Source organism: Sylvia atricapilla, chromosome Z (assembly GCF_009819655.1).
Source record: "Sylvia atricapilla isolate bSylAtr1 chromosome Z, bSylAtr1.pri, whole genome shotgun sequence".
Taxonomy (NCBI): Eukaryota; Metazoa; Chordata; class Aves; order Passeriformes; family Sylviidae; genus Sylvia; species Sylvia atricapilla.
The window spans coordinates 79,166,052-79,192,756 of record NC_089174.1 but is presented as its reverse complement, the minus strand read 5'-3'; the positions used below and the strand labels follow the sequence as shown (position 1 = coordinate 79,192,756).

The window sequence follows — 26,705 nt, the reverse complement described above, 5'->3', positions numbered from 1 at the left end:
CACTCTTTCTCTTTTTCAGTACTTGTTTTCACCATTCCACATTCCTTGTTTTTCTTCCTCATCTCCCTTCCTAATGATAGGACACCTTGTCCCTTTTTAAAATTTTTTTATAACATCCTGTATTTTTCATGTTTATTGTCTTGATATTTAAAAAGAGAAATAAAGTTTGCTATTCAGATCTAGCAAAATCCAAATAATCAGTAATTCCACAGAAGTTTTAAATGTTAAAAAAATGCTAACAAGAGTTGTTAGTAAATAGTTACAAACACAGCTATGTGCCATATTGCAGTCCACTTCAAATGTTAAAGATTCACATAAAATACTTACTACTTCAAACTATCTTCTCAATCCATGTTAGTAATTATGATACAGATTTTACAGAGAAATTTTAAATTTTACTGTTGCTATAAACTCCGCCCCCCCCTGCACTCTCCCGAGGTTAACTGGAAGACCCACAAGAGTCTACTAGCTTACAATATTTCAGCTTTCAGTTGTTTGTGCTGCTTTTGGCTAATGTAGAGTTGGGGCTGTGCTTTGGATTTGTGCTGAACAAAGGGTCGATAATATAGTGATTTTTTGTTATTGCTGAGCAGAGCTCACACAGAGCCAAGACCTGTTCTGTTTCTCCTGCCACACTGGTGAGGGGGCTGGGGGTGGCTGGGAGGAGACACAGCCAGGACAGCTGACGCCAAATGACCAAAAGATATTCCAGACTATGTGGCATCAAGCTCAGTATATAAAGTGGGGGGAAGAAAGACGAAAGGGAGATGTTTGGAGTGTGGCTTCCCAAGTTACTATCATGCAGGATGATGGGGCCCTGCAGCCCTGTAGATGGCTGAACTGCCCATGGGACGCAGTAAATTCATTCCTTGTTTCATTCTGCTTGCGTGTGGGGCTTGTTCTTTCCCTGTTGAACTGTGTGTATCTCAACCCATGAGTTTTTCAGGTTTTACCCTTCTGATTCTCTCTCGGACCCTGCTGGCAGGGCAGTGAGTGAGCAGCTGCCTCAGGCTTGGCTGATGGCTGGGTTAAACCACAACAACAACAAAGGTATTACTGCTGCTCTTGCACAAAGCAATAAATGTCCGCAGTGCTGAGCAAGTAAAATGGATGAAAACTTGCTTTAAAAATATTATAAAGAGTCAGCCTGTACACTTCTGTTAACTTTAACTAGCCCTCTCAATTTGTATATTTGAATTAGTGGAGGATTGAAAATTAGTTTAAGCTCTTCAGAACAACCAGCGAGTTTTGGGCCCTCCACAGACCAAATAATTAATTGTTTCTATTTTCTCTTTGTGTTGCCTACAGCATAAAATGATGAGAACAGAACTTGTACAGCTATCTTTAAAATAATACTTTATGAGATAGTTTATTTGAATGTATATCCTTAGTTTTATCACAAGATAATCACTGCCAAAATTATAGAAAGAAATGAATAGTTTCACTAACCATGGGACCTCCAGCTTAAAAAGAACCCCAAAGATACCAGATTTTGCAAAGCTAACAACAAAGTAACCTAATCTTGGTGAAGACTAATGTAGTATTGTTTCCATGGATTGTTCAAGACAGTACTAAAAATCTTTTTTCTTGAAAGAACATTTAATTGTAAGTAACCTTCTAAGAGAAGGGGAAATCACCTTACTATGAAAAAGCTCACCTTATTCAGTGATAATCTGTGGGAAAATGTGATGAGATCTCATAGTATCAGGAGAACTATGTAAAAATATGATGACTTACTTTTTCAAGCAATAAATACTTTTCTCTATAAAATTCAGTTATCCTGTCTTGATACTGCTTCTGCTCTATAACAATTAATATATATAGTATATTTACATTACATCTTTGACCCCTTCACAAAAATGTTAAGTAGTTTGATGCAAGAAGACAGATGCTTTAAATAGACAACTGCTCCTGGTTGAGTAGATTGGTATGGAAGACTAAAATGCAAATTCCAGATGTTCTTCCAGACAGCACACCAGTACAGAAAAACTCTACACAGCATTTACTACAAGGAGATGGGAGCCACCATACCGGAATAGACCAGTGATCCATCCAGTCTAGCATCCTGTCTCTGGCAATGGCTTGTACAACATCTGATACTCTGAAGTCAGTCAGTCACCTCCCCAAGTTTACACAAGCAGTCAGGCATTATTCTATCACCACAGCACAGACTGGAGTGAAAAGAAAGCAGAGGAGAGAATTTCTAGCAGAAAAATACCCAGATTTTCAGAACATTCAGATTTCTCTGGACAACCTCCCTTTTATTTTGCCCCCCCCACCTCATTCTGAATATCTGAATACATCCACATCCTTACTTCTTAAATATGTCTGTCATTCAATGAGATGAAGTTGCGGTGCTTGAAAACATGTGTTAATATGCAGGAAGCTTAAGTCAGGCTAATAAAGATTTAGAAGATTATTTCTTCTCTTCACTAGATTTTCTGGCAATAAAAAAAGTCAGATTTCCAGACAGTAAATCTAACACTAGATATCTCTTGACTGAAGCATGGATCATCTCTGAATTTAATTCAAACAGTAGTCAAAACTCAGATGCCTAGTCCAAATAAGCTCAGCTATGGAGGAATTAACAAAAAATAAACAAGCAAAAACCCCTGCTTAATATGCTTTGAGTTTCTCAGACATGCTGAACAGCTAGAGGCAATCAATACACAATGTCAGCAGAAGAATGATTTGTTAATAAGAATTACTGACTAAAGTGGGGTAGGGGTTGGCATTTACAGATCAAGCAAGGTCTGACCATATTCTAGCAGTACAGGGGTGAAGGTGGAGACGAAACTGGAGGAAAAAAAAGGAAGATTTACAGCAGAAGGGTTTTTTTCTTTCTTCCTTTAAAGGTTAGTGGCAGTACTAAAACCCAAACAAACGCTTATTTTTTTGCCAAATAGAAACCTCTCTTTCCAATGTGTTTCTAATACAGACCTCTGGCATTCATTTATCCTTTGTAAAAATCAAGTAAGTATTTTGTCAACTTTTAAAAAATGTAGTTGAGTAAATCAATGGCCTTAGCAGGAGAGACCTAATATAGAGCCAGTTTTTCCAGACTAGTGAAGGAACGCTGGCTCAAGTCTGGATGGGAGGAGGGGAGCAAACATGGCTTTAATCCATCTTTGTGCCTCACTGGCATAAATTACAGCAGCACTTTTTCTGTCATTCCCCAAGCTAGCATCAGCATGTAAAACAGACTGCAGCTTAGTTTTCAGGGGTTTACTGTGTTTGTCACAGTTAAGCTTCTGAAACTGAAGCTGCAAAGACTGGTGCTAATCTTGAGGAAGCCATATTTCATAACTCTAATTTTGAGGGTTTGTAGGAAAGAAAAACCTGTGCTTTATAAAATGTATATAAAATGAAGTTTATAAAAGAAATATAACCAATACTCTGAGGTGTCTATCCTGAAGAATTTCACACTGCAAATCTCTATAGTATATGCTGCAGTAAATAGGAAATCCTGGAAATAAAATGGAACACATTATCAAATGTATATGGACTAAACATTGACAGTGTGCATCATGACTTAGTTCTTAACTGAAATTAAATACTGTAATATAAAGACAGTCTGGCTAACTTCAACATTTACTTGATTCTGAAACTGCAATTTCAATTAAAAAAGACCCAAGTCAAAACCAATTCTAGCCTACACTCTACAACAGTAGACACTGAAAAGTGATGCCGTGATACTGTTATAAGACCCAAATCTCTCTGTTACAAAACCTTTTACTGTGAGGATGCAAGGTAAGTAAAATATTGTGTGCTTCCACTCCTAATTGTGCCACAATTTTCATGAAACCAATCATAAATATTCTGAAAAGAGACTTCCTTGTATTATGAACAAAAACATTTTTAAAAGGAGACAGAGGGCATAATTATTGATGCTGGACAGAGAATACCTTCATTCAATATACAGATCCATTTTCTGTTTGCTCTGGAGTAAGAGAAATCTATCTCTGCAAACTGGGTAAAAAACTGTACACTCAAATTGCAATTATTGTCCTGGCAAAAAGAGCTCAGGATTAGCACCCAATGTTGCCACAATATTTAACTGGTCTCAGTGACAGTTGTCTGAAATTCAGAATTTGGAACAGATTACAGTATCTGACTTGTACAAACCAGGCTGCACTTTAAATGGTTAGCACTGAACTGCTGTGAGTTTTTGCCCACAAAGCCAATAAATAAATAAAACCAGACCTATTCCTTTCAATTTCTGCTAAAATCAGGTGATATGATCTATGTAAAGCATCACTTGTGCACATCAAAATATTTTATGACCAAGAAGAAGATCTGTTTAAAGGCTTTCTAAGACACATGAGATTTTAAACAGTGCATTAAAGTAAGCATGTCATTAAATTCACTTGAATTGGTTTTAATCCTCATTATCTTACATGAGATTTTTTTACAAATAACTTGAAGCACAGTAGTTCCAACAACACTATTAAAGACACAACAAGGACAGGAAACCACCAATTAAGCAACATATGAAATAACTTTTTCTTTAAAATAGAAGATCTTTACTGTCACACAATTTTCACAACAACCTTTTGTGCAAATTGCCTGATATTTTCAGGTATTGACTTTTTCACTTCGATTTTAAAAAGTCTATTTTTCCTATACCACAAATTAAACAACATTCAGAATAGTTTAGACTCAACAAAAGTAAGTAACCAGAAGAATTTTAGACTGAAAAACCATGTGAAAAACTACCACCTCATTCCAAATTCCCAATTTACTCATTCTTTTTTGTCCCACAGCATATCTGAAAGCTGAATGGATTTATGTTATTTCAAATAAAGACTAAGTTTCAGAGTCTAGACATACTTCCAAAAATACTTAAGTGACTTATTTACATTTGTCGCTTAGTTACAGCTGTGACAGCACTCCACACGGAAGGAAAAAGCTGATCTCTTCTAAAGATTAAGAAGCTTTATGTTTCACATGTAACACCTTACATTCCACCCAGGAAACACTGCAAGTGGTTCAGTTATGAAGCACTGGCATCACGTGCTATTAATTAAATGAGCTATGTAGCATGCTGGCAGTCTCAGTCAAATTCTGAAAGGCTGCAGAGTGCATTACTGGGAGTAGATAAAGGCCAGTGATGAGATCTGAATCCCAAAAAAGAAATCCTAAACTTCTAGCCAGGTGCAGAATGAAGGAAAAATTACTGGGCTTCACTGAAACACAAACTCTAAAGTCAACTGGGGGTCTGCTTGCAGCCCTGACTTGTGAACTCATTGGATTAATAACAGACCAAATCCTTCTACTAAGGATGATACAGCTTTTGGCTGATTCTCTGGTGGCAGCAACTTTAATGCACTTCACATAATCATGTTCATCTGATAAGGAACAACTTTCACATGTTAGTATTTCAGTTTGTACTGAATATTGAAGGTCTAACAGGATGAATTTGGCATCTTTCATGAAGTCAAAACTGAAGAAGTAACAATGTAAAACCATATTTATCAGAACTCAGATTACCAGTATGGAAATAATTTTTTAAGCAGGAACAGAATATTACCTCAATGCAATGTTCATATTATAGAATCACAGAATGGTGTAGCTGGGAAGGGACTTTTAAAGGTCACCCAGTCCAACCCCACTGCCATGTGTCAGTCATCTGCCACCCCTCTGGGCAACCTGTTCTTGTGTCTCTAGTCTCTTGAGTAAAGAATTTCTTCCCAGCATCTAATTTATATTTCTCCTCTTTTAATTTAAAATCATCACCCCTCATCCTGTCCCTATCTGCCCAATTAAAAAGCCATTCTCCCTCTTGCTTTTAATCACCCTTTAATTACTGAAATACCTACCACCTACCATAAAGTATGTCCAGGTTCTTCTTACCTAGCCTGAAAAACCCCAGCTTCATCAGCCTTTTCTCACAGGAGAGACATTCCAGCCTCCAATCATTTTTGTGATCCATCTCAGCTTAAAAAAGTCCATGTTCTTCTGTGCTGGGACCCCAGAGCTGATGCAGCCCTGCAGGTGGGCTCTCAGCAGAGCAGAGCAGAGGGGCACAATCCCCTCCCTGGCCCTGCTGCCCACACTGCTCTGGATGCAGCCCAGGACAGGTCTGGCTCTCTGGGCTGTCAGTGCCCATAGCTGGTCCAGCCTCCCATCCAGCAGCATCCCCAGGTCCTTCTGGGCAGGGCTGCTCCCAGTCTGGGCTCTTGTCTGGGACTGCCCTGGCCCAGATGCATCACCTTTGCATTGCTGAATTTCATGACATTCACATGAACCTGCTTCTCAAGTTTGTCCAGGTGCCCCTGGATGACATCCCATTTTTCTTTAGTGTCACCTACCCTGCTCAGCGTCCTGCAAATGTACTGAGGGTGCACTTCATGCCATTGCCTCTGCCACTGATTAAGACACTAAAAGAGTATTAGTCCCAAAAAGTGAACAAATGGGGGTATCTTTTCAATCATAAAATTGACCCACCACAATTTCCTAACCTTCGTCCATGTCTTATAAGGTTCTGTACACTTGATTGGTTTTGTGTGCAATGTATGGTATTTCAGTGGTATGGAGTGATGATCATCCTGAGTTTTCAGTTACTTGTTAAGGATGATTAAGTTTTAAATTCAAGAATGGTACTGGAGTTGATACCTGAACCTTTTCGTGCATTTTGTCTGTGAGACTGTATAAATAAGGGAGATCCTACACAGATATGTGCTAAATTGATCTGGCAACTAGGTGCTTTTTCAAAAAGCAATGTGGTGGCCCCCTTACTACAGAAAACTTCACCAACCCAAAACCTGTCTAGCACTAGATATAGTTTAGTGTGCCAAAAAGTCTTGCAGTTTCAGGAAGCATCTAATTGCTTAAAAGATCAGAAAGAGAAGAATCTAAGTACAGAATTTTGGTTAAGACATGATATGCATTTTTATAGCAGAGAATCTGTTCCTTCCACAAAAGCCAGTATTCCATAAAGGAAACTGTAGATTTATTTCTTATGTTTCACAAGCATGTATAATTCAGCTGGAGAGCCCTGTCTTTAGGAGTAGACAGCCACAGTTCAATGTAAAAGTGAAAACTGCCATGTGGTAATGGTAGGTTAGTTCATTTCCACTTACTGGAAATGAACTTACTACTCCAGCTCTACTGGAGAAGAATATAATTACAGAACATATGCATAATATGAAGTTTTGAATGTTCATTTGATTATTTAGACTTAATGTGATTTTGGAAAACAGGACTAGCAGTATGAAAAATGGGGTACAATTAAAAAAGTGCAAGGGCTTAATTCCAGTAAGAGTGATCAACAGTATGGGTACAGGACAGAACTAAGTTTGGCAACCATTCAATAGGAAAGGATTTGTGGCTTAGAAAGGATTGAAAACCAGGAATGAAAAAAGCAGCAACAAAAAAGTAATCCTTCCCCTCAACATGATAAAGACTTAGCTGAGTGTTGTATCTAGTCTCAAATTTCACGTTTTGAAAGAAGCACTTGGAACTCTCAGAATTACTTGATGGAAGAGTGTTTTACAGTACTGTGTACCACTCTTATCCTCTTAGAAGAGGAATATTTTGCACAGATTAATCAAATCAATTTCTGAATACACTTGATTGCATCAGCACTTTTTATCCCATTGCTGGATTCTCTCTCTGAAAAATATTTTGTCATGTTCACAGGATCTGCATCATTAGTTTCATTACCTGCAGTTCCTGTAACACCTTCTGGAATTAAATCTGCATTTGACTACAGCTGCAACTATTTTGTATTATCATCAGAACCCTGAAGTGTCACTACTACCCGAATAGGTATCACACGCACGCAACTGCATTACATAATATTACAAATGTTACAAATATGTGTTACAGTAAGGCCTAAACAAGATGAGTAGCAGCAGTGTTCTGAGTAAGTGTAGCCTGTGCAATATTTTCTCTTTCAAATTCATGCAAATCAAGTAATCCAAGCGGCAAGTATCAAGCAGACAAACTATTCCAGCTGGGTATTCTGTTGTGACATATTTGGTTTTCACAGTTTTAGTCTCTAAGCAAGGGACACCTCACTGCCACTGTGACTGACCTCACCTACATATTGGGGAAAAGTCTTGTTTAAGATTTTAAGCCAAAAATGTAATGGAGTTCTGTCCAATAATCACTATCTACCTCTACAGAACTCTACACAACCTTTAAGAAAGAGAAGAATCTAGCAATGCATCTGAGTCCTTCTTATTTGGATTGTAAACAAAGAACAACTACTAATCAAAAAGTACTGAGAACATTGAAAAAATCATTATGAGGAAAGCACAAGCACTAGTTCTCAATATGAAGCCACAAGGAAAATAATGCCTGGAAGAACTCAGATCAACAATGTCTTTCTAAGGTACCCAGATGCTGTAAAATTTTGTCTACTTCCTTACCGTCAGACACTTTTATTCTTTAACCCCTTCTTTGAGCAGATACCATGTTTATTATGCTATTTTGAAATACTGTAAGGGAAACTGGATTTTGATTGCTGCAGACAAATATAGATAATCATTCTTACAGAGCAGTAGAGGTTACAATAAAATGCTTCAGCAAAGATTCTGATATCCCACATTAAAACTTGGTCTTATGCATTTCTCTTCAGCACTCCTCACAACAGTTCCTCAGATGCGTTCTTAAGACAGTAAAATCTGGTAATAATTATCAAACACCATACACACTGTTTACAATAGAGTTATATTTCTTCATTTTTTATTGCATAAAAAGTAGAATGCTGCTGAAAAGTGCCCAAACGTCTGCTATGCGCCATGCCAATACAGCAGCTCAGCCAAATATGCAGAGAGAAGTTTGCCAAACAAAAGAAAACATAACAAATTGGTAATGGTTTCTATCTTGACAGAGAATGAAAATTATACCTCAATGTGTGGCCACTCATGGACACATAAAAATGTCTTAGAGGCAATCATTTTACCTCAGATAACACACCCTGACAGTAGAGCAAAGCACACTGGCAGGCTTTCCCTTCCCATAAAAACATCAACCATGACCTACAAAATGGCCTGAAGGAATCATGTTGTTTGTGCGTATCATATATGCATATGCCATACGCTAACTGTATTTCACAAAAATCAAAGTAAAATCACTGTCTTTTGAGAAGATTCAAATTAAGAAAGAATTTTAAAGCATAAAGTCACTATAGTTATCTCAAATATTCCTCTACAACAAAGGTACTGAAAATGTAAACAATCCAAAATGTGCAATTTTACTTACTGAGTGCTTCACACAACAATTAATAGCTTTCAGAAGATTTCATTACTTTGTTAATGTTGTTTATAGCCAATTTGTGTAACATACATTTTACAATTTAGTTGGCCTAGAAGTAAATTATTTGAAAACAGACTGCCTCATCTGTCTGTAAAGTTAACATGAACACTTATTGAGCTGCAAAATTAATATGATATTATTAGTCTATTATTTAGTTTCATATTAGTCTAAGTATTTGTTTTTTTGCGATTTGAATGTAATATTGTTGTCAATAAAAAAAAGTTGTATAAAATACAACTTCATAATCTGAAATTACAGCACTTCATTCAGTAGGAATTACAGTGGATAGCATTACTGACCATTAGGTATCAGTAGTTACTCAGAAAGAAATATGAAAGATAAAGATATGTTTGAACTCCATAGAAGTATTTAAGAGACTGGTCATATTACTGTGACAAGAAAATGTTTGGTATCAAGATCAAGTTTGTAAAAAGGCCCGATAAGGGAATCTTACTCTGGACATGAGATGTTCAGACCAGATATCTGGAAATATTTCTATAGCAAGAGGGTAGTCAAACACTGGACCAGGCTTCCTAGAGAGGAGATCAATGCTCCCAGCCTGTCAGTGTTCAAGAGGCATTTGGACAATGACCTAAACAACATTCTATAGCTTTTGGCTAGCCCTGAAGCTGTCAGGCAGTTGGACTGTATGATTTTTGTAGGTCCCTTCCAAGTGAAATAGTTGCACTGTAATTTTTGGAGGACTTGAAGCACTTTGGTAGCACATAAGGATCTCAAAATATCAGTGAAATCCAAGGATCTTGAAATTTATATAGTATGTTATCTCTCATCCTCAAAGAGCCTGAGGTAGGAAAAGACGTAACAAAGGAAGAAAACACTATTTGAAGAAGCAACAAAATAATTTTAAGTCATCTGAGATACAGAAATACTGGTTGTCTTGAAACATTTGCCAAGAACTTTGTTCAAGTTTCTATTTTACTGGTGATTTTGCTGTAGCTTCGATGGCTTATGCACACAACTATGAAAAAAACTCTGGGCAGAGACAGCTTATTTTGTTGGACAAGCTGTAGTGTTTGCCTTATAAACAGAGATGACATATCCTTACAATTTTTTTTGTTAGTATTTCTTTTCTTTTTTCCAGGCATTTTATGCATTTTTGCATTAATGTATGCTTTTACAAGCATTTAACAGCATGCAGCCTAGAGATTCAAGATCACACTTCAAACCATTTTGGTTTTTATCCCTACTGATTACCTAAGGTGGGTAGTTCGCATGAAAGAAGAACATAAGACAACAGGGTACACACTGATTCCTTGACTGGGAGGCACTGAGGCAGTAACTTCTGCAGTGCTTTATCAACTTCAGTAATCGCCCACTGTCTTGGGGTCACCCTGCACTTCAGATGAGTCAGTCTATCTTCATCTCATCCATCATTTAAAAATACTTACCACCCCCAAGACACAGTTTTAGAAGGATCTGAAACTACAGAATGCTAAACGTCATGTACTTTCATGCCTTATTCTTTCAGAGTGCTAAACCAGTAGTGCCTTTTAGCTGACTCCTAACAAAGCAGCTGCCTTTACATTTGGTGTTTTCTGCTACTCAAAGTTATACTTACCAGTTAGACTATGTTAGCACAGCAGGAAAACACAGAAATCCAAACAAAAAACACTCACCATCCTTCATCATTATCTACGTCAGGTTCAGAAAACTCATTTTCAGGAGTTTCTTCAATTGCCTGGGTTAATTTGCTTTTAAATCGGTCCAATAATGCCAGTGTCTGAAATTACACATATGGGTTTAGAGAAGTTGTGTATTTCTACACACCAACAGGCACATACAATAATTTTTACTATTTTGAGGAGAAAGTACAAGGAGAGTAATCTTTCATATGAATTTGTAAGAAACACTTTCAAGAGGCAGGTAGAGAGTGAGAGGTGATGGTAGGTGTGAGACAGGGACTGCACAGAGGACACCCATGGAGTGAGTGGGGAGGAGTGCTGAGGCAACAAGAGCAGGCAGGGAGGGGCCTGTCAGGTGTGAAAAAGCACTTCTTTCCCCATCTAGTGAAATAAGAATGCACATTTAAGGAACAAATACTTGTAGCTACTAACAGAATAAAACAGCTGATTAAGTAACACTGCTGACAATGAATTTTACTTTTTGGATGTGCTATTGTCCTCTTTTAAAGCAATCACTGTATAAATTACAAACCATTCAAGCCTTGAAGACCCAGTTTAACTGATATTTATAGACTTTTGTTGATAATTTTTTAAATCATGTGTGGACATTGAAAACATTCAAAGTTTTTGTCCCAAATAAAATGAACCAGCTTAACTAATTCTGCAGATACAGCTTCTTACCCTGCACACATAAAGCTCATACTCATTTAAATCTGCTATTCTGTTCTCAGATGGACACTGCCGGATCTTTCAGGGACAATGAAGTCAACAAATCTCAGATGACACCTGAAGATCATACCATAGCTCTTGTTTATGGTCATCTCAAATGGGAGTTTGATTATACTAAAGTCATATGTCTGAGCCTTGTGATGGTAGAGGGGGGGGCTCTTAAAAAAAGAGTGAAGAATATATGAATAATTTGCACAGCCCACAGGTTGGTTTTGTTTTTTTTTTTTTTTTTTTTTTTTTTTTTTTTGGTTTTTTTTTTTTTTTTTTTTTTTTCCTGATATTTGAGACATTCCTGAAAACAAAAGCACCAGGGAGTAAGTGCCTAACTGAATTTATGTGGCAGGCTACATTTGATTTGTAGGTGATAGGTTGGCAACCTATGTTGTAAAACACCTCTCTACGGCTGTGTAGTTTTGTTTGGTCAAGTTTTTCAAATTTAAAAGAATAAAAACTAAACAAGAATAGAAAACAGAAATAGGAAATACCAGAAGTGTTCACTGGAATCAAATTTCCTTCTGGGAGCAATCTTAACTTGAGGAGTTTCCTGGCTTTTGAATTCTTTCAAAAACATATTTTAGCACTGCCAAGGGCAGATTTTGGGAGACTTTTTTTGCATTTACTTTCTTTATTTTCTGTCTAATCTTCTGTTTAAGATGAGAGAGATGAAAGTTTTGAGGATATTTTTGCCTGCAAATCACTAGTTCTATAGCTTTCCATACTAATGCAAATGAACTCTGTACTTGCAACACCTGAGACAGCAAATCTTTGCCTAGGTCATCAGAAGGAAACAAACTGACCCTCTTAATATTAAACTGTGACCAACAAAAGCCACATTCCTCATCTCTTGTCTCATTTTCTCTAGTGACAACATTCCTGTGAATAGACCTGATGACAGAAGTAATTTTGAAATATCTTAGCAGGCATTTTTGCAGTGAATGACTAGATGCTATACCGTCCTTCAAATAACTTTAAAATTTGACCCTTGTAGAATAGAAGGGCTAGGACTTCCATTACCTAGTATTTTAGGGAAATACACCTTTTCTCCCTCTTCCTACTGCACTAAGGATGTAAAATGGTATTGTGATGTAAGATCAGTTACAAGAAGTGTGAGACTAGAAGAGGCTCTCCACAAGTAAAACAGATTACAAAGAACTTGATTAATTATTGTTGAATAGTTGCCAGCAAGGTTATTTTAAAAAAATGTAAGATCTAATAGAATATATATCACTATCATATCATCTTGTTTTCTAGAAATGTCCAGTACAGGGCTGATATAAATTCATTAGACATGGTTTTAAGTCCCTTGAAGCACATTGCCAATAGAGCTTCAGTTCTCTTTGATTCAAAGATAATGGGATTTTGAATGTACAAAGTTTCCATAAACTTCTTAGTTTAGAGGTAAATCAGCTTGCTGCATATATAAAGGTTTGCCAAATGCTGCTTTGAAGTTACTAAGCATCAGGTTTCCAATCTCTTCTAGATTCAACATGTGAACAGGAACATCTTCGTAGCTGAATTGAGATGCTCTTACAAACCAATGAGTTTGATGTACAGCACAGATTTTAAGTTGATGGTATTTCCACTTCACAAGTAGTTTCATATATTCAACCATTTCAGACTATTTTAGAAAAAATGAATACTTTTGTACAGCAAACCTCATTTTGCTCATATTCACCTACTAAAGTCTACAGACATTCTAACTAATTTGAGTAATAATTTTCAGTGTATTTAAAATAGCTTCTGTTTTTACAGTACTTATAAACTATTTCTTTAATTTCACTACAACAAGAAATACTGATGAATTTAATATTTTTAAACTGTAATTTAAAATGTTAAAAACCCCAGCTAGAACAAATGCCAACCATGTAAACTTCTGTCCCAGTGTTACGGCAATGTCCCAATCTCATGGCAAGGAAAGCCTAACGTGAAGAAATGCAAATTCTCACAAATGCAACCAAGGACATCTCTTCATGACTAGCATTTCCTTTCAGAAGATTTTAATAACTAAACTGGGACCCTTTCAAGCACACATTGAAAATTCACTTACCTGTCTACCTCGGTAATTAAAATATTGTTTTTTATGAATAATAACCTTCTTTTAATGGAAAATGAAACAACAGATCTTAAAAACTTTTCTTTTATACAAATGAAGAGATAAACATATTCAAAAATGAACATAATTAATTTTCTGGATTTTTGTTGTCCAGGCCATCAAAATATTACCTGATCTTCACGGGATACTCCTTTCTTTGGCTGCTGCTTTCGCTTGTCTTCATATTTTCTCTTCTCCTGAAGGTATTCTTCAACAACACTGTTTGGAGCAGGGTCCTCCTCTGAATAAGGAATCGTATTTGGTTAAACAAATTTAATTTGGTTTCATGATTTAGTGTCTTTTTGGAGATAAAATACCAGGCAAAACACTCCCATAAAACATTTTAGTTGTATTGCTTTCTCAGCAGTAGAATGATTTGCTACTTGCTGAAATGAAAAACACAACACTGTACTGGGCAGAGAATGAGTCAAAAGATTTTTGTTTCAATTATATTTTACTATGGAGCCAGGGAAAGCAGGATAACAGAAATAAAACCTCTGATGAAAACTGTTGAGATTCCTTTAACCAGATGACCTTCATTTCTGAAGATCTTTCTTGCAGCAGCTGAAATGTTATGTGCCTTAATACTCTGTGACTATTTGTTTAAAAGTAGACAAATACAATTTATAGAAAAATTCAGTTTTCTTCTTTTGTAGGCTGAAATAGCCACAAATCAAATCCTTGATTTTCCAATAGGGAAAAAACCCAATAACATTTAAATTTTAAACAGAGTCCATCTTACCAATCAGGAAAAACCCCTCTTTTTTCTATTAACAAAGTGATACATGGATGAGTCAAAAGCTACTCTTGTCTTTTTCAACAGTATCTTCACTGCAGAGTATTCATTGTCCCATTAAAATATGAATAAATTAATTATTACTAATTTAATGCGACAAAAACTGAACTGGAAAATTGATCAACACCATACTTTCACATTATTTTCTTCTTGAATAGCATTAAGACACTGTACATATTGATTTAGTATACTTAAAATTTATGTACATGTAATTTATGTACACAATTGTTATTTCTGGTAACAAACAGAAGAATAAACCCCCTGGATGTCCATTTCCAATGATGATCAGAAAACATTTTTGGAGAAAACTGTTTCAAGAAATTTCAGGATATATTGCTAGTGAACTGTAAATCTAAATGAATTTGTTGTTACCAGGTTGTTACCAGCTATAAAGAAAAAGTTTCTGAGTCCAAACTAAATTTCTCTCACAACTCAAGACTTCTATGAAGTTTACAACCACAGGACTTTGTAATAAAAGGAAATAAACTTGTAATGATACATCTACATGTAAAATATTTGTTTATGTATTTCTACAAATAAAATATCTTATTTCCTTTTTATCTTAATTTCTACATTGTATTTAAACAACATTTAAACCCTTTGTACATTGTATTTAAAGGGAAAATAATCAAACATACTTAATAGCATTCAGAGCTAGGTTTTTTTGCTGCTTTCCAGTTATGTTGGATATAATCATGAACAGAGTATGACGGGTACCAGCAAGATAAAGAAAGAAAAATCCATCTTCCAGAATGACCAAAATAGATAAATGCATAAACACACAGATTTAGGGATGAGCTGCATGAATGAAATAAAATCTGCCATAAAATCTCAAGCAGCATAGTACCAGATGAACTAAGAACAGAAGTTCACAAAAAAACTACCACACATAATGACAAAGTTCAGTATTTTCTCCTATTATGTCAGTCTCTTCTACTAATTAAAAATCCTATTCTTACTTCAAGACCAACCCCTTGTCAAAAGAATGCATTACTTCTTGCATAAATGCATGTTGATTATCTGGAAACAACATGTCTTCTTTTACTAACATTTAGCCCCTTGATAAATAATTTGAAGCACAAAACCATCTGCTTCCTTATGAAAAACAGGTGACATTTACCTAAATGAGTGCTTTGAAGGGAATCACATTTACCCTATGATCAACATAACTGCCCATCTATGACAAGCAAAAGAACTGAGAAGAGTGTTCTTGAACATGTACGAAAACGAACATCACAAACTGGCCACAAACATTTAAACTTGGAATCCACCCTTTGATATACATATGCTGAATTTAAAGACATGATCCTTAGTCATATAGGTCTTTTGACTAAAATTTGATCTAATGAAGTCGAGCTCAAATACAATTCTCATACAAAAAGGGTAAAATTACCCTGAAGTTGTGTGCATTTTTATAACACTCCTATGTGTGCCACTTACTGTTAATACAAATAATTTAAATTTCAGTTAAAGCCTTCTTTTGAGATTATTGTTTCTTGGGTCTTTGCCTGTCAGAGGTTCTCTAATCCTCAACTTCATGATCTCTGCCTCCTAGGAAAGTCTTTTCATAACTTAGACAAAAGATAATCAGATCCACTTGAACTAACTTCAGAGTGAGCAACCGAAAGAGCTGTGCCCTTGTACGCATCCTATTTTCACATCTTTCATTAAAATTACTTAAAAACATGCTTGGACCTCTTAATGAAGTCTTACAACCTATCACACAACATTTAAAGCAAGCAACAAAACAGGAAGGATTTTCAAGAGCCCCAAAGTCAACGGGTCATTAACATTTTAAAACTTGAAAACTCCAATGACTACAAAACCACTTTTTAATAGAAATTATGTATTAAATTTTTGATAAGCAGGAATTATCTGATAGAACTATTACTTTGTGTCCGACTGGTGATCAGCAAGCAAAGAAAAAAGCCCAGAAGAGAGAGACTTGGTGGGATGAAACCTTTTAAAATCTGATAGACTGCTGACTACTACTTCCTATCTCCCAGTCTGCAAACCAGATTCCCTGCAAGTCTTTTGCAGCTGAATTGAAAATAAGAGGAACAACAGCACTGTATGATCGACCTGACCTTATATCATGCTTAACAAATTTAGGTCCAGCTTGCTCGTTCAGCAGAAATACAAGGATAGTGACTTTGGCATTAATCTCCTTAATCTAAGAGGATTTATTCAGACAAAAAAACATAATGAAAAATGACATGGATACACAGAAGTGAAATAACAAATTCAATTTGGTATCACATGATGCAGAAGATAATTTAAGTAAAAGGACACTTGCAAACTTGTTCCCTAGGAGGATCTAACCACAAAGTGTATAAATAACATGAAGTAAAGAATTTCTTCTTTAGTTTGAACAAGCTGTTTTGTATATTCTGTCAGTAAGGAAGGTAAAGGGAATAAACCCCCAACAGAAAACCTTCCTTATTAAAAATACATTTCATCCTACTTTCAAAAGAATTTATAAGTACATCGCTATTTTTGTAAGCTAGCTTGAGTTACTACAAAGAAAGTCTTCATCTTACTGTGGCAAAATCATTTAAGTAATTTATTCTCTTTCAGACAGATTCTTCTCCCCTGAAATATGGCCAATACATGCCAACATGATGGTGTAATCTGACCGAAAACTTTGGGTTTTGGACATGGTTTACAGTGATAGTCTGAAGCTAAGGAGGAAATTCTGAAGTCTTTAAACCAGAAAGGAAGAGGCTGATTTTAAAAAAATATGGAAGACCTTATTTGGCTCACACTTAAATAAGGAACAATTCAAATTATGCCAGTTTTTAACTACAAAACAGAGGAAGTATAACAAAGGCAAAACTTGATCCAAGGTCACTGAACTGAAATGAGTGGACAGTTTAGGGACAGATCAATTCCAAATAAGAAGTGAAGCAGAAAAGAAAGTTTGGCAATTTTAAGCTTAATTTCTAAAGCACCTGGTCATTCCACAACATAACAAACACTCAATAATAACAACAAAAAAATATATCAGAATATATCTGTTTTCAAAACAGCAATTTTATCTTCAATTTCATGAAACCAAGAAATATGAATTCTAATTCAGCTGTCTGTGGTAGATCAGAACAATATGATCACTGCTTAGGCTCAACTGTTACTGCTCTTCAAAACTGGGCTCCATTTCTAGCACTGCAGGTAGGGTAACCTTGCCATTACAAGGCCAGAAGTCCAATTGTGGCACAGATAAGATACAATTTCACACAAATGCAGGTCTGAGAGTATGCATACAATTTTCCAGAGTAAAAACTTTTTTCAACAAATCTTGTAGTAATTACTGTTCTTGTAATTAGAAACTGTACAAAATTCTACAGATTTAATTTCCTTTTTAAGAAAGAGATAAGGAAGTTGTGCGTAAAACAACTTGCTGGAAAAAGAAGGGAATTTGGTTTGGCAAAAGTATTACCAGAAACACACATGAAGGGTAGAAACAATACATATTGTGACAGAGAAAAACTCATGCTGATTCTGAAGATATAATGTCACCACAAAAAAGCAAGAGCCTATATAGCATTGAAAAGGATCGATGAAAGATTTATTTTCTTTGATGAGATACAACTAGCATGGAGATTTTTACAAATACTGAAATATCTTACATTACAAAACATTCTTGATATGCTAAAGTAATCCCATTAACTACTGTAATGCAATTTCCATACATAATCACGTGTTTATGCAGAACTGAGGTAAGATAATAAGAAGAACATACAAAGATAAATAGATAAAAAGGCATCCCAGCTTATTTAGCAGGGTTTGTGTTTGTTTGAAATGTGGTGGGCCCTTGAATTTTCTTCAGTATCTGAAATGTACTCTTTAGCAACTCAGATGACACATTTCATATGATAAAATACCTACTGGACAGAAATTCCAAGAAATGCATGGAATAGCTAGACTAAATACCAAAGGGGAGAAAACCTCTTGTTTAAAGAAAAGGAAATTATGATTGAATGTTCTGGTGAATTAAAATGAGGGGCCTAAAACACATTCCTGTATTAGTTCAGTATATTCCACTTCCAGCTCATCAATATTCAGTTTATATGGCATCCTTTTGGAATTGTAAAGGTATGCAGTACTCATTTTAAAAATCTTACTGAGACTAAAAAAAGAGAAGTTGCTTTTGCTCCAAACCAAATAAAATCCTCACAAATTATAAAAGAAATTCTAATATGCTGTAATATTTCAGGAATTAAAATAGCATTCCAGAAGAAGTTACAAATACAGAACTTAGAGTCACTTTGGGTAATTAATAACCAAGACAAAAAATTAACTTCTTCCAGAATTTGGAAAAAAAAAATTACAGCTTTAAATATTATGTATCTGAAACTTAAAATACAGTTTAGTGTAAAGCAGTGTAAAAATACATCAGAAAAACATTATGAAATAATTTTATGCTTGAGAGAATTAGTAACATCCTCTCCTGTATATTTTTGCTTAGGACTAGTTCTACTTATGGTTTTCTTTGCACCTTCAAGAACTATTCAGTTAATGTTGCTATAGCTCTGGCCTGCCTAAGATCCTAAAGAGCCACTGTTTGCCAAGAAGTTAGGTAAGAGTCAGGAAATATTTAGCAACTGTGAACAATTCAATATATTTGCTACAAAATGAGCTTCCAGGGTTGGACTGATTACTATATTTTCAGTTTGCTAGAGTGAAAAATGCAGTTCTAGACCAAACTTACTAGTTCATTTAGCCAACTCAAATAATAAAATCTTACAAGTAATTCCTAGAGCTTCAAAACACTTACTTGAAAGACCAAAGCAGATTTGCAAAACAGCGTGAACTGCAAGTTCCTAGTAAATGATTTCTGAACTTTGGTAGCTCTTAGGCACATGGTCCTAGTCTAAAACACGATTAATTTTCAAATGTTGGTGGATTTTGAGTAAATGCTTAAGATTAGTACTAAAATCAAAGCTAGTTTACAGTTAGGTTTTGTTCTGTTTTCTTCTGCAGACAGAGAGACAAAAGGAAAGAGAGACTTCAGCAGGAAGGAGACTGCACAGGGATGCTGGGTATTAGGAGATTAAATGTAAAAAAAATAGTAAGTGTGAGAAAACAAAGTTTTGTAAAGATGACACATTCCAGGTGGTACTTTAATGTAATTATATTATACATTAATATAATGCAGCTCTACTGTAAGTACTGAAAAAACCTTCCCAAACCATCAAAATTTGGATTTCATTATTTTCAGAGTGCTCTAAAGAGCACAAAAGCCTATTAAAGTCCCAGACTTCAAGACAGTATCTTGTAAAGATACTACATGTAAGACAGGGCTTAATTCTTTGAGTGCCCCTGACATTACCCAAACTTTATAATAAAACAGAAATAAAACATAATGTTACACTGGAATCCTCACTTGATTTTGAGAATTTTCTAAACATTTCAATCATTTGGTTATCGTATCACAATTAAAAACAAAGCAGAAAATGCCTCGGTATTAACACGCCTCAGTAGAATTCTTACCCTTGAATGTTGGTTTTTACACTAGTTGTTAGGTTTCCCTGCTCAGACAGTATTTTACAGCTTTTCTGTCTTCTCATGTATGACAATTAAATTTCATCGTCCACAGATTATTTGTCAGTTTACAAAAACATTCTAACAAGAAAAACTGAAATATTACTTCCTAAATACTACTACTATTTAAAACTGACATATAATTAACTGGGCAGATGCTATACGTCTGAAGCAGATTTCACTGAAGTACATTCCCACATTTACTCTACAGAACTTTGAAAAGTCTATCTTTTTTGAATATTTGACCAAGTATTTCAAAATGCTGAACTAATTCAGCACTCAAATCATAGTGTTTGATGTAATTTCTGGCATCATTACAACAAATGTCACATAAAAGAAAAATGTCTTATTTAAAGTAAGGTCTTGACAGCAGTCTGGCATAGTCAAGAACACTATTCACAAATTGGAAGACTGGTTATAATCAAACATGTACAGAGGGAATTATTTTTTTCCTCTGACCTCTTGAAGCAATGTAAACACTTAAATTTTCACTCTCCAGTCTTTCTTAAATAATCTGATCTCCAAATACAGAAAAATACTAAGTAAACATAATATGAACAATTTGAAGAAATGATACTAAATGTGATGCCAATACTAATGAAGATCTGTGCAGTAGACTTAAAATAGATATGTCATGCTGCTGACCCTTCCTAAGCATCCTCTCAGAATAAGACCCAATCTTATCCAGTATGACTTAAGCCTTTATTCTCACAGTTCTGTGATCTTCAGTGAATTTCTCCCACTATGGTTGCAAGTTTTTGGCTGAGATGTAGTGTTTATTAATCAGGCACAGAATCACATTAATGTGGTTACATAGCCTGTCAACTAACATTTTTCCTAATGCAGCCAGCTCAAAGCATAGGCAGACACAATGCAAGTGTCTGCACCATCTGCACAGGCATACCTGATACAGCATGACACAACTCACTCCTCATCCCACATTTCCCAAGAGAATAGGCAGAGAACAATGGAAAAATCTATTGCTACTTACACATCAACTTCCTAATAGAAGTATTTTTTAAATATGTAGGAATTCTTATTTTTAAACTAAGGTGTAATAGGTAAACTATCATATATTTAGCAGACTGTCTTACATGTTGATTGTACTGGTGAAAACTCAGGCCAATAAATACAAAATTACTAAGTGCTTTTAACTTTGGGGCAAAATTACTTACTTGGTACAACACTTCTACTTACGTTAGAGGCCATTATATTCAAGATAAAGTCTTTCTAAAGTCTATTCTATTATTCCTGAGTTGTAAATTCTGTTTCACAGTAAAGGTATGCTTTGCTCTTTTGACCTGAGATTTCACTCTTCCACCCCCTTCCCTACAAAAATTACATGTATCTTCAAGTATCTCCTAATAAACTTGTCCAAATAGTGTTCTGCTAGTTTTGGGTGGTTTGTCCATTTTTATCAAATTGTTCATTATCTTTTCTTGGTGGTACAATGCTTGGAACTGAGTACAATAATACAACCATACTTCTAAAGTACTGCATTTGTAGCAACACTACACCACTGACAGCCACATCAGAGTGTAAATTCATGTTCAATTTATTTTCGAGTACAAACCTGAAATCTTTCACTAAATGTTCATTAATAATTTTATCCTTCACTAGTTGCATCTCACTACATCTTTTTAATTATGCCTTAAATTTTAGAACATGTTTATTTTTAAGATTTTTAGTTAGGCAATCCACTAACTAGTTCAATAGGTTCTTTCCTATTCTCAATAGGTACTGGAACAGAATCTTCCTATCACAAAATAAAGCCATGATTATTCAAGATTATTTTTAATATTAGCTGTAACCTGCAGATTTTCAACTCATTTATGGCTGCCCTGCTATTTATTTAAAAAACAACCCAAGTGCTTTACCAACCCTGGTATACATCCTTTTGCTTGAATAAAAGGTATCCTTCAAAACTGTATCATAGTAGTAGTATTGCTTAAGTATTGCTTTAGTCTGTCACCTAAAGGTGAATTTCCTTGAATTATGAAGTCCATGGACTGGCACTAGAACAGGGATAAGTTTAAGAACTGCCATACATGGCACTATTCAAGATAATTTATCATATATGTACATAAGAACTACACTTTGCCTTTGGTATACCTCTACTCACAGTTCTTTTTTTACATGACTAGTGACAGCATTCATTATTTTGCCAGTGAGAACTTATATTAATTCAGTGACTATTAGAACATTTTCAGAGTCAGTAATTTTTAACATTTGGTGCCAGATTTCATATACAAATTCATGATACTGTATTTTTTATATTGTCAAAATGCTGCTGATCAAGTTCACCTGTTATTCAAGATAATAATTTTTCTAAAAACTATGTTATCCTTGCTCCTCTTTTGTAAATTGTGTGTCATCTGAATTAAAAAAAATAGTTTTATATTTCCTCTCATATTTCTATGGTATTGAGAACTGAACTAAGAATCCACTCTAAAAGTGTGTCTTGCAACCCCAGAGAGTTTAAAGGCACTTTTTTGTTTCGTCAGTTTGGCTAATAAAGGACGTTTCATCCTTCTGGACAAAAAAATGCACTTTACATGCTATTATAAACTTAGCAACTTATACACATTTAAAAAGCAACAGAATATAAAAACTGTCTGACAAAGAAGTGGGCAGCTGTAGATCCCATTTTGCTAACGTTGAAGGAAAATAAATATCGTACTGACTTTCTGAAATTGAGTTCCATTGGTGTCTTATGCAAAAGTTTGAAGTCAGTAGCTTTGAGTTCAAAGTTAACCATCTGCATTTAAGAACCTTTCCAAGTCAGAAAGTCAAAAAGATCTTACAAGTCAAGAGGTCACAGCATGGATGTAACTAAAGAACACTTGGAAGGAGAAATACTACCTGATTTGAGAATAAATGCTACCTTTACAGTTTCCTTACATACTGGCATCATTACATTACTACCACCCCTAGGGAAAGAAAAAAACCCCCTACAGTTCAACAATAGTTCACATTTATGTACATAAAACACAAAACCAAAATAAAAAAACTTTAAAACCTTAACTTTAACTGAAGATCTACACAAAACCTCTTACCTTCTTTTTCTTTGGGTCTTAAAGCTCTTTCTTCTTTCTTGTGCTTTGCTTCCAGCAGTTCTCGTTTCAATTGTCGGGCTTCCTTCCGTAGCTCCTCGCTGCAAAGAGAAATATTTACAAGAATATAATCTTCTGATATGTTCAACCACTCAGAAGAAACAGAATCAAAGTTAATGGGCAGTACATTTTTGACACAAACAAAGGGTAAGGTACAGACTCACTGATGCTAAGAACATGGCTTAAAAATCACTTAGGACCTCAGAAAGTCCGTATTTTCATTAGTATAGATAACAAAAAAACATTAGCAGACATCTTACTTTAAGATCCTGTAAGAAATATGTTAAGGAAATGAATAATAAAACAAAGACTCCCCAACTGAATTTTAGCATTCTAATTAGCCATGAGACCCACACAAAGAGAAACTGAAACAGAGGTACTGCCAAACAAATATTGCATATATTATTAAACGCATTTAACTCAAGTGGTAAGTCTTAGTATCCTGTATTTTTTGGTTGGACAAGCAATGCAGCTGTTCAGTGACAAAGACATGAAACATACATAAGTGTATATTATTAGACATGAAAATTAATTTCATTCTACAAATATGTCATGTGGTAACACAAGAAAGAAAAAGCTAAAATTTGCAAATCATTGTGCCAATATCAAATGAAATACTTTTCTTCACAGAATCATAGTTTGCAAGGGACCTCTGAAGACCAGACAGTCCAGGTTCCTTGTTCAAATGAGGGCCAAATACATGAGGATGGTGAGAGCACTGTCCAGTCAGGTTTTGAATATCCAAAAATGCAGACTCCAAAATGTCCCTGGGCAACTACTTCTGAACTTTCCTCAATGAGAAAAAAAGCCCTTCTGTAAATTGAATTTAAATTTTGTTTTAGCTCATGCTAAAACATGAGCTAAAATGTCCATCTAATGGTTACCTGTGGAAAAGAAATTATAATTATTACAATTATATAATAAATTATAATATAATTATAATAATTTTAGAAAATAATAATACAATAACCATATAATTATATAATACACTGTAATGATATAGTTATAATTATACAGTAAATTATAATTAATTCAATTTTTTCTGATGTTAGAATTTGATTTTGCACTTTTAAATTAGGTTCCAATTTATTTAAATTTCATCACGATTAATGAACTGCAGAAATTATTACAATGCAGGAACCTGACATGCAAGTATTTCCCTGCATCTGTTTTATTTACCTTAATGTTCATCTTTAATACCACTACTGACTACATCCTTTTCTAAGCAAAACACTTGGAACTGTTGAGTGGTAATTAATTTTGATTTTCATCATCATTTCTATGTATGCACAAATACAGACCTTGTGAAAAGCACTACCAAAGAAGACTATCACTGTAAAGTTATTCAGCCAACCACATCAGGAGGTCGTTTTTTTCAACAGCATGGCAAAAGCTACACTAAGCAAGATTAAACAGCTTTTACAAAAAGCTATACTTCTACTTTTCTACCTGAAAAGAAAATCATAGGGGTAAAAGAGTTAAAGAGATATTTTAAACCAAATATCAAAAACGCTCTTCTGTAAATTGGGGAGATCCCCGTAAAAAGTTGCATTACAATACTGTTATAGTATTCTGTGACACTTTCTTATTGAAGTTGCACAGCAGGAACAACACATGCCAATAAAAGGTTGTAGGTTTAAAATATTTAGAGTGTCAGACAGTGACACAGAGAGAGTGGATTACAAATGGCACTTGGGAATAAGAATCTAGCACATCACAAGTTTCCTGTAAGGGGGACCCATTTACTCTTTCTCTTATTTAGTTAAAACACTATTGCATGGACAATGAACTAGCTAATGACAATTATTCAGCTCCCCCACCCCTCTTTTTTCCCAGTCAAAAGAGGTTTTTGTACATAACACAGAAAATCTTAATTCTTAGAAAGTCTAACTCCAAAATATTTTTTCAGGCCCCTTCTATGACCAGTACTAGGTTAATAAACAACTTTGATACTTGGCTCTTTCCAGAGTCCACACTTCATGTATTTTTTATTTCTGCACTCACTTTGCCAAATTAAGTTGGTGAGAAAGGCAATCCAAAAAGGCTTCATGCTGGAGAGGAAGCTCACTGATAGGAAGGCCAGATTACATTTAAAAACCACATTCACTGGAACAGAACTAGAAATGCCTCTTGACTTTGAATCAGGAAAATGTCAAACTGATAAGGCAGAGCAGAATCAAATAAAGGACTACAGTCTGTAGCTATCCCTTTCACCTCTGAAGCCTAGGTCTTTGAATGCAGTAAATTTGCATTCAGGTTTCATATGACATAGCTGTTAGTTTGTAATCAAATATATAAGTGCCTACTAACCCTGGAAAGTTTCTGTTGCTAAAAAAGCACAGCTCTCTGCTCCATCCTTGTCTCTCTGCTCCCTTGATTCCACAGCTACACTGCAGGATCTCTTCTTCCTCTTGCTTCCTGCTCCTTCCTCTTTTCCAAGTTTCTGAAGCCTGGAAACTGTTCTTCTGCTCTCTACATGCAGAGATACTGCCAGAGCAGATATAACCTTCCTGTGCAGAAGACTGAAAAGGATCTAGCCAGATGGTTCGTAACTCCAGAATTTTCAGATTCTACTCAGAACAATAAAATTATTTTATCTAGAAAATTTATACTGAAATAAGTATAAGATTCCATTTGAATTTCTGGTTCAGCTGTGCCTTGTTTTGATGGGACTGTGAATAGTCAACCGATAGGAAATCCAGAAGTTAAAAACTAGCACTTAAGTACTGCTGAAATCTAGTCACATGCTAAAGATACCATGTATGGTGAAGGCATCAGCTTTCCCAGTGAACTGCTTGAATGCACAATCAAGAAACCACTACATTACCACTCTGGCATTTTTTCAGCAGGGTAATTCATATTGTCTTTAAAGAGCTCTTTTTAAAAGAAAGAATGTTCTCCTCATATTCACTTTAATCACCTCTGTCTAATCCATAACTCCTTGCAGTATTTCCTCAGCCCTTCTGAAGATGGAATCTGGAATCCACTGATACACTGATGGGTTCCAGCTTTCCTGCAGGTCTCTGCTGGTGGTGTGCTTGGTTCCTAACTCAAAAAGGAACATAAAATCATCACTGCACCAAGCAGCTATTCCCCACAATGACTCTCTTGGTCACTCCTTTCCAAAATGTCATTCAGCAGTTGTACTGTCCTGCAGCTACAATCTGCATTTTTGATTTCCAGTTGTAAAATAGAGCATTTAGTTATATCACAAGGATATTTTATTGTATTGTGCCAATTTAGGTATTAAATTTAAATTATTTGTAGTACTCTGTTAATATATACTCTATTAATTTCTTATGAGGACTTCTAAAGAATAAAAGTAAGAATGTCAATGGCTTTCAAAAAAATGCTTGATACAAATCTACCTGTACTATAAACACTGAAGAAGCTCAGTTATCTCTTTACATGAAAAAGTCAACACTTTCAGAACCTGTATCATATCCTTCCCTGTCTCCAGTTTTCCCAAAGGGCAATACAGTTATCTACTACCTTCAAAATCACACTAATTAGCATTAATTTCCACT

General features: G+C 35.2%; 1 protein-coding gene across 1 annotated transcript in view; it reads right to left on the bottom strand.

Annotated features, from left to right (window-relative positions):
• The window catches only part of CWC27 (CWC27 spliceosome associated cyclophilin), a 97,413-nt gene that overhangs the window by 6,633 nt on the left and 64,075 nt on the right, over positions 1-26,705 (bottom strand). The window contains exons 11-13 of the mRNA XM_066339760.1: positions 23,122-23,219; positions 13,860-13,969; positions 10,902-11,005 (exon numbers count right to left, since the gene is read on the bottom strand). Coding sequence (XP_066195857.1) covers positions 10,902-11,005; positions 13,860-13,969; positions 23,122-23,219 — 312 coding nt within the window. The remainder of the gene's footprint in view (positions 1-10,901; positions 11,006-13,859; positions 13,970-23,121; positions 23,220-26,705) is intronic.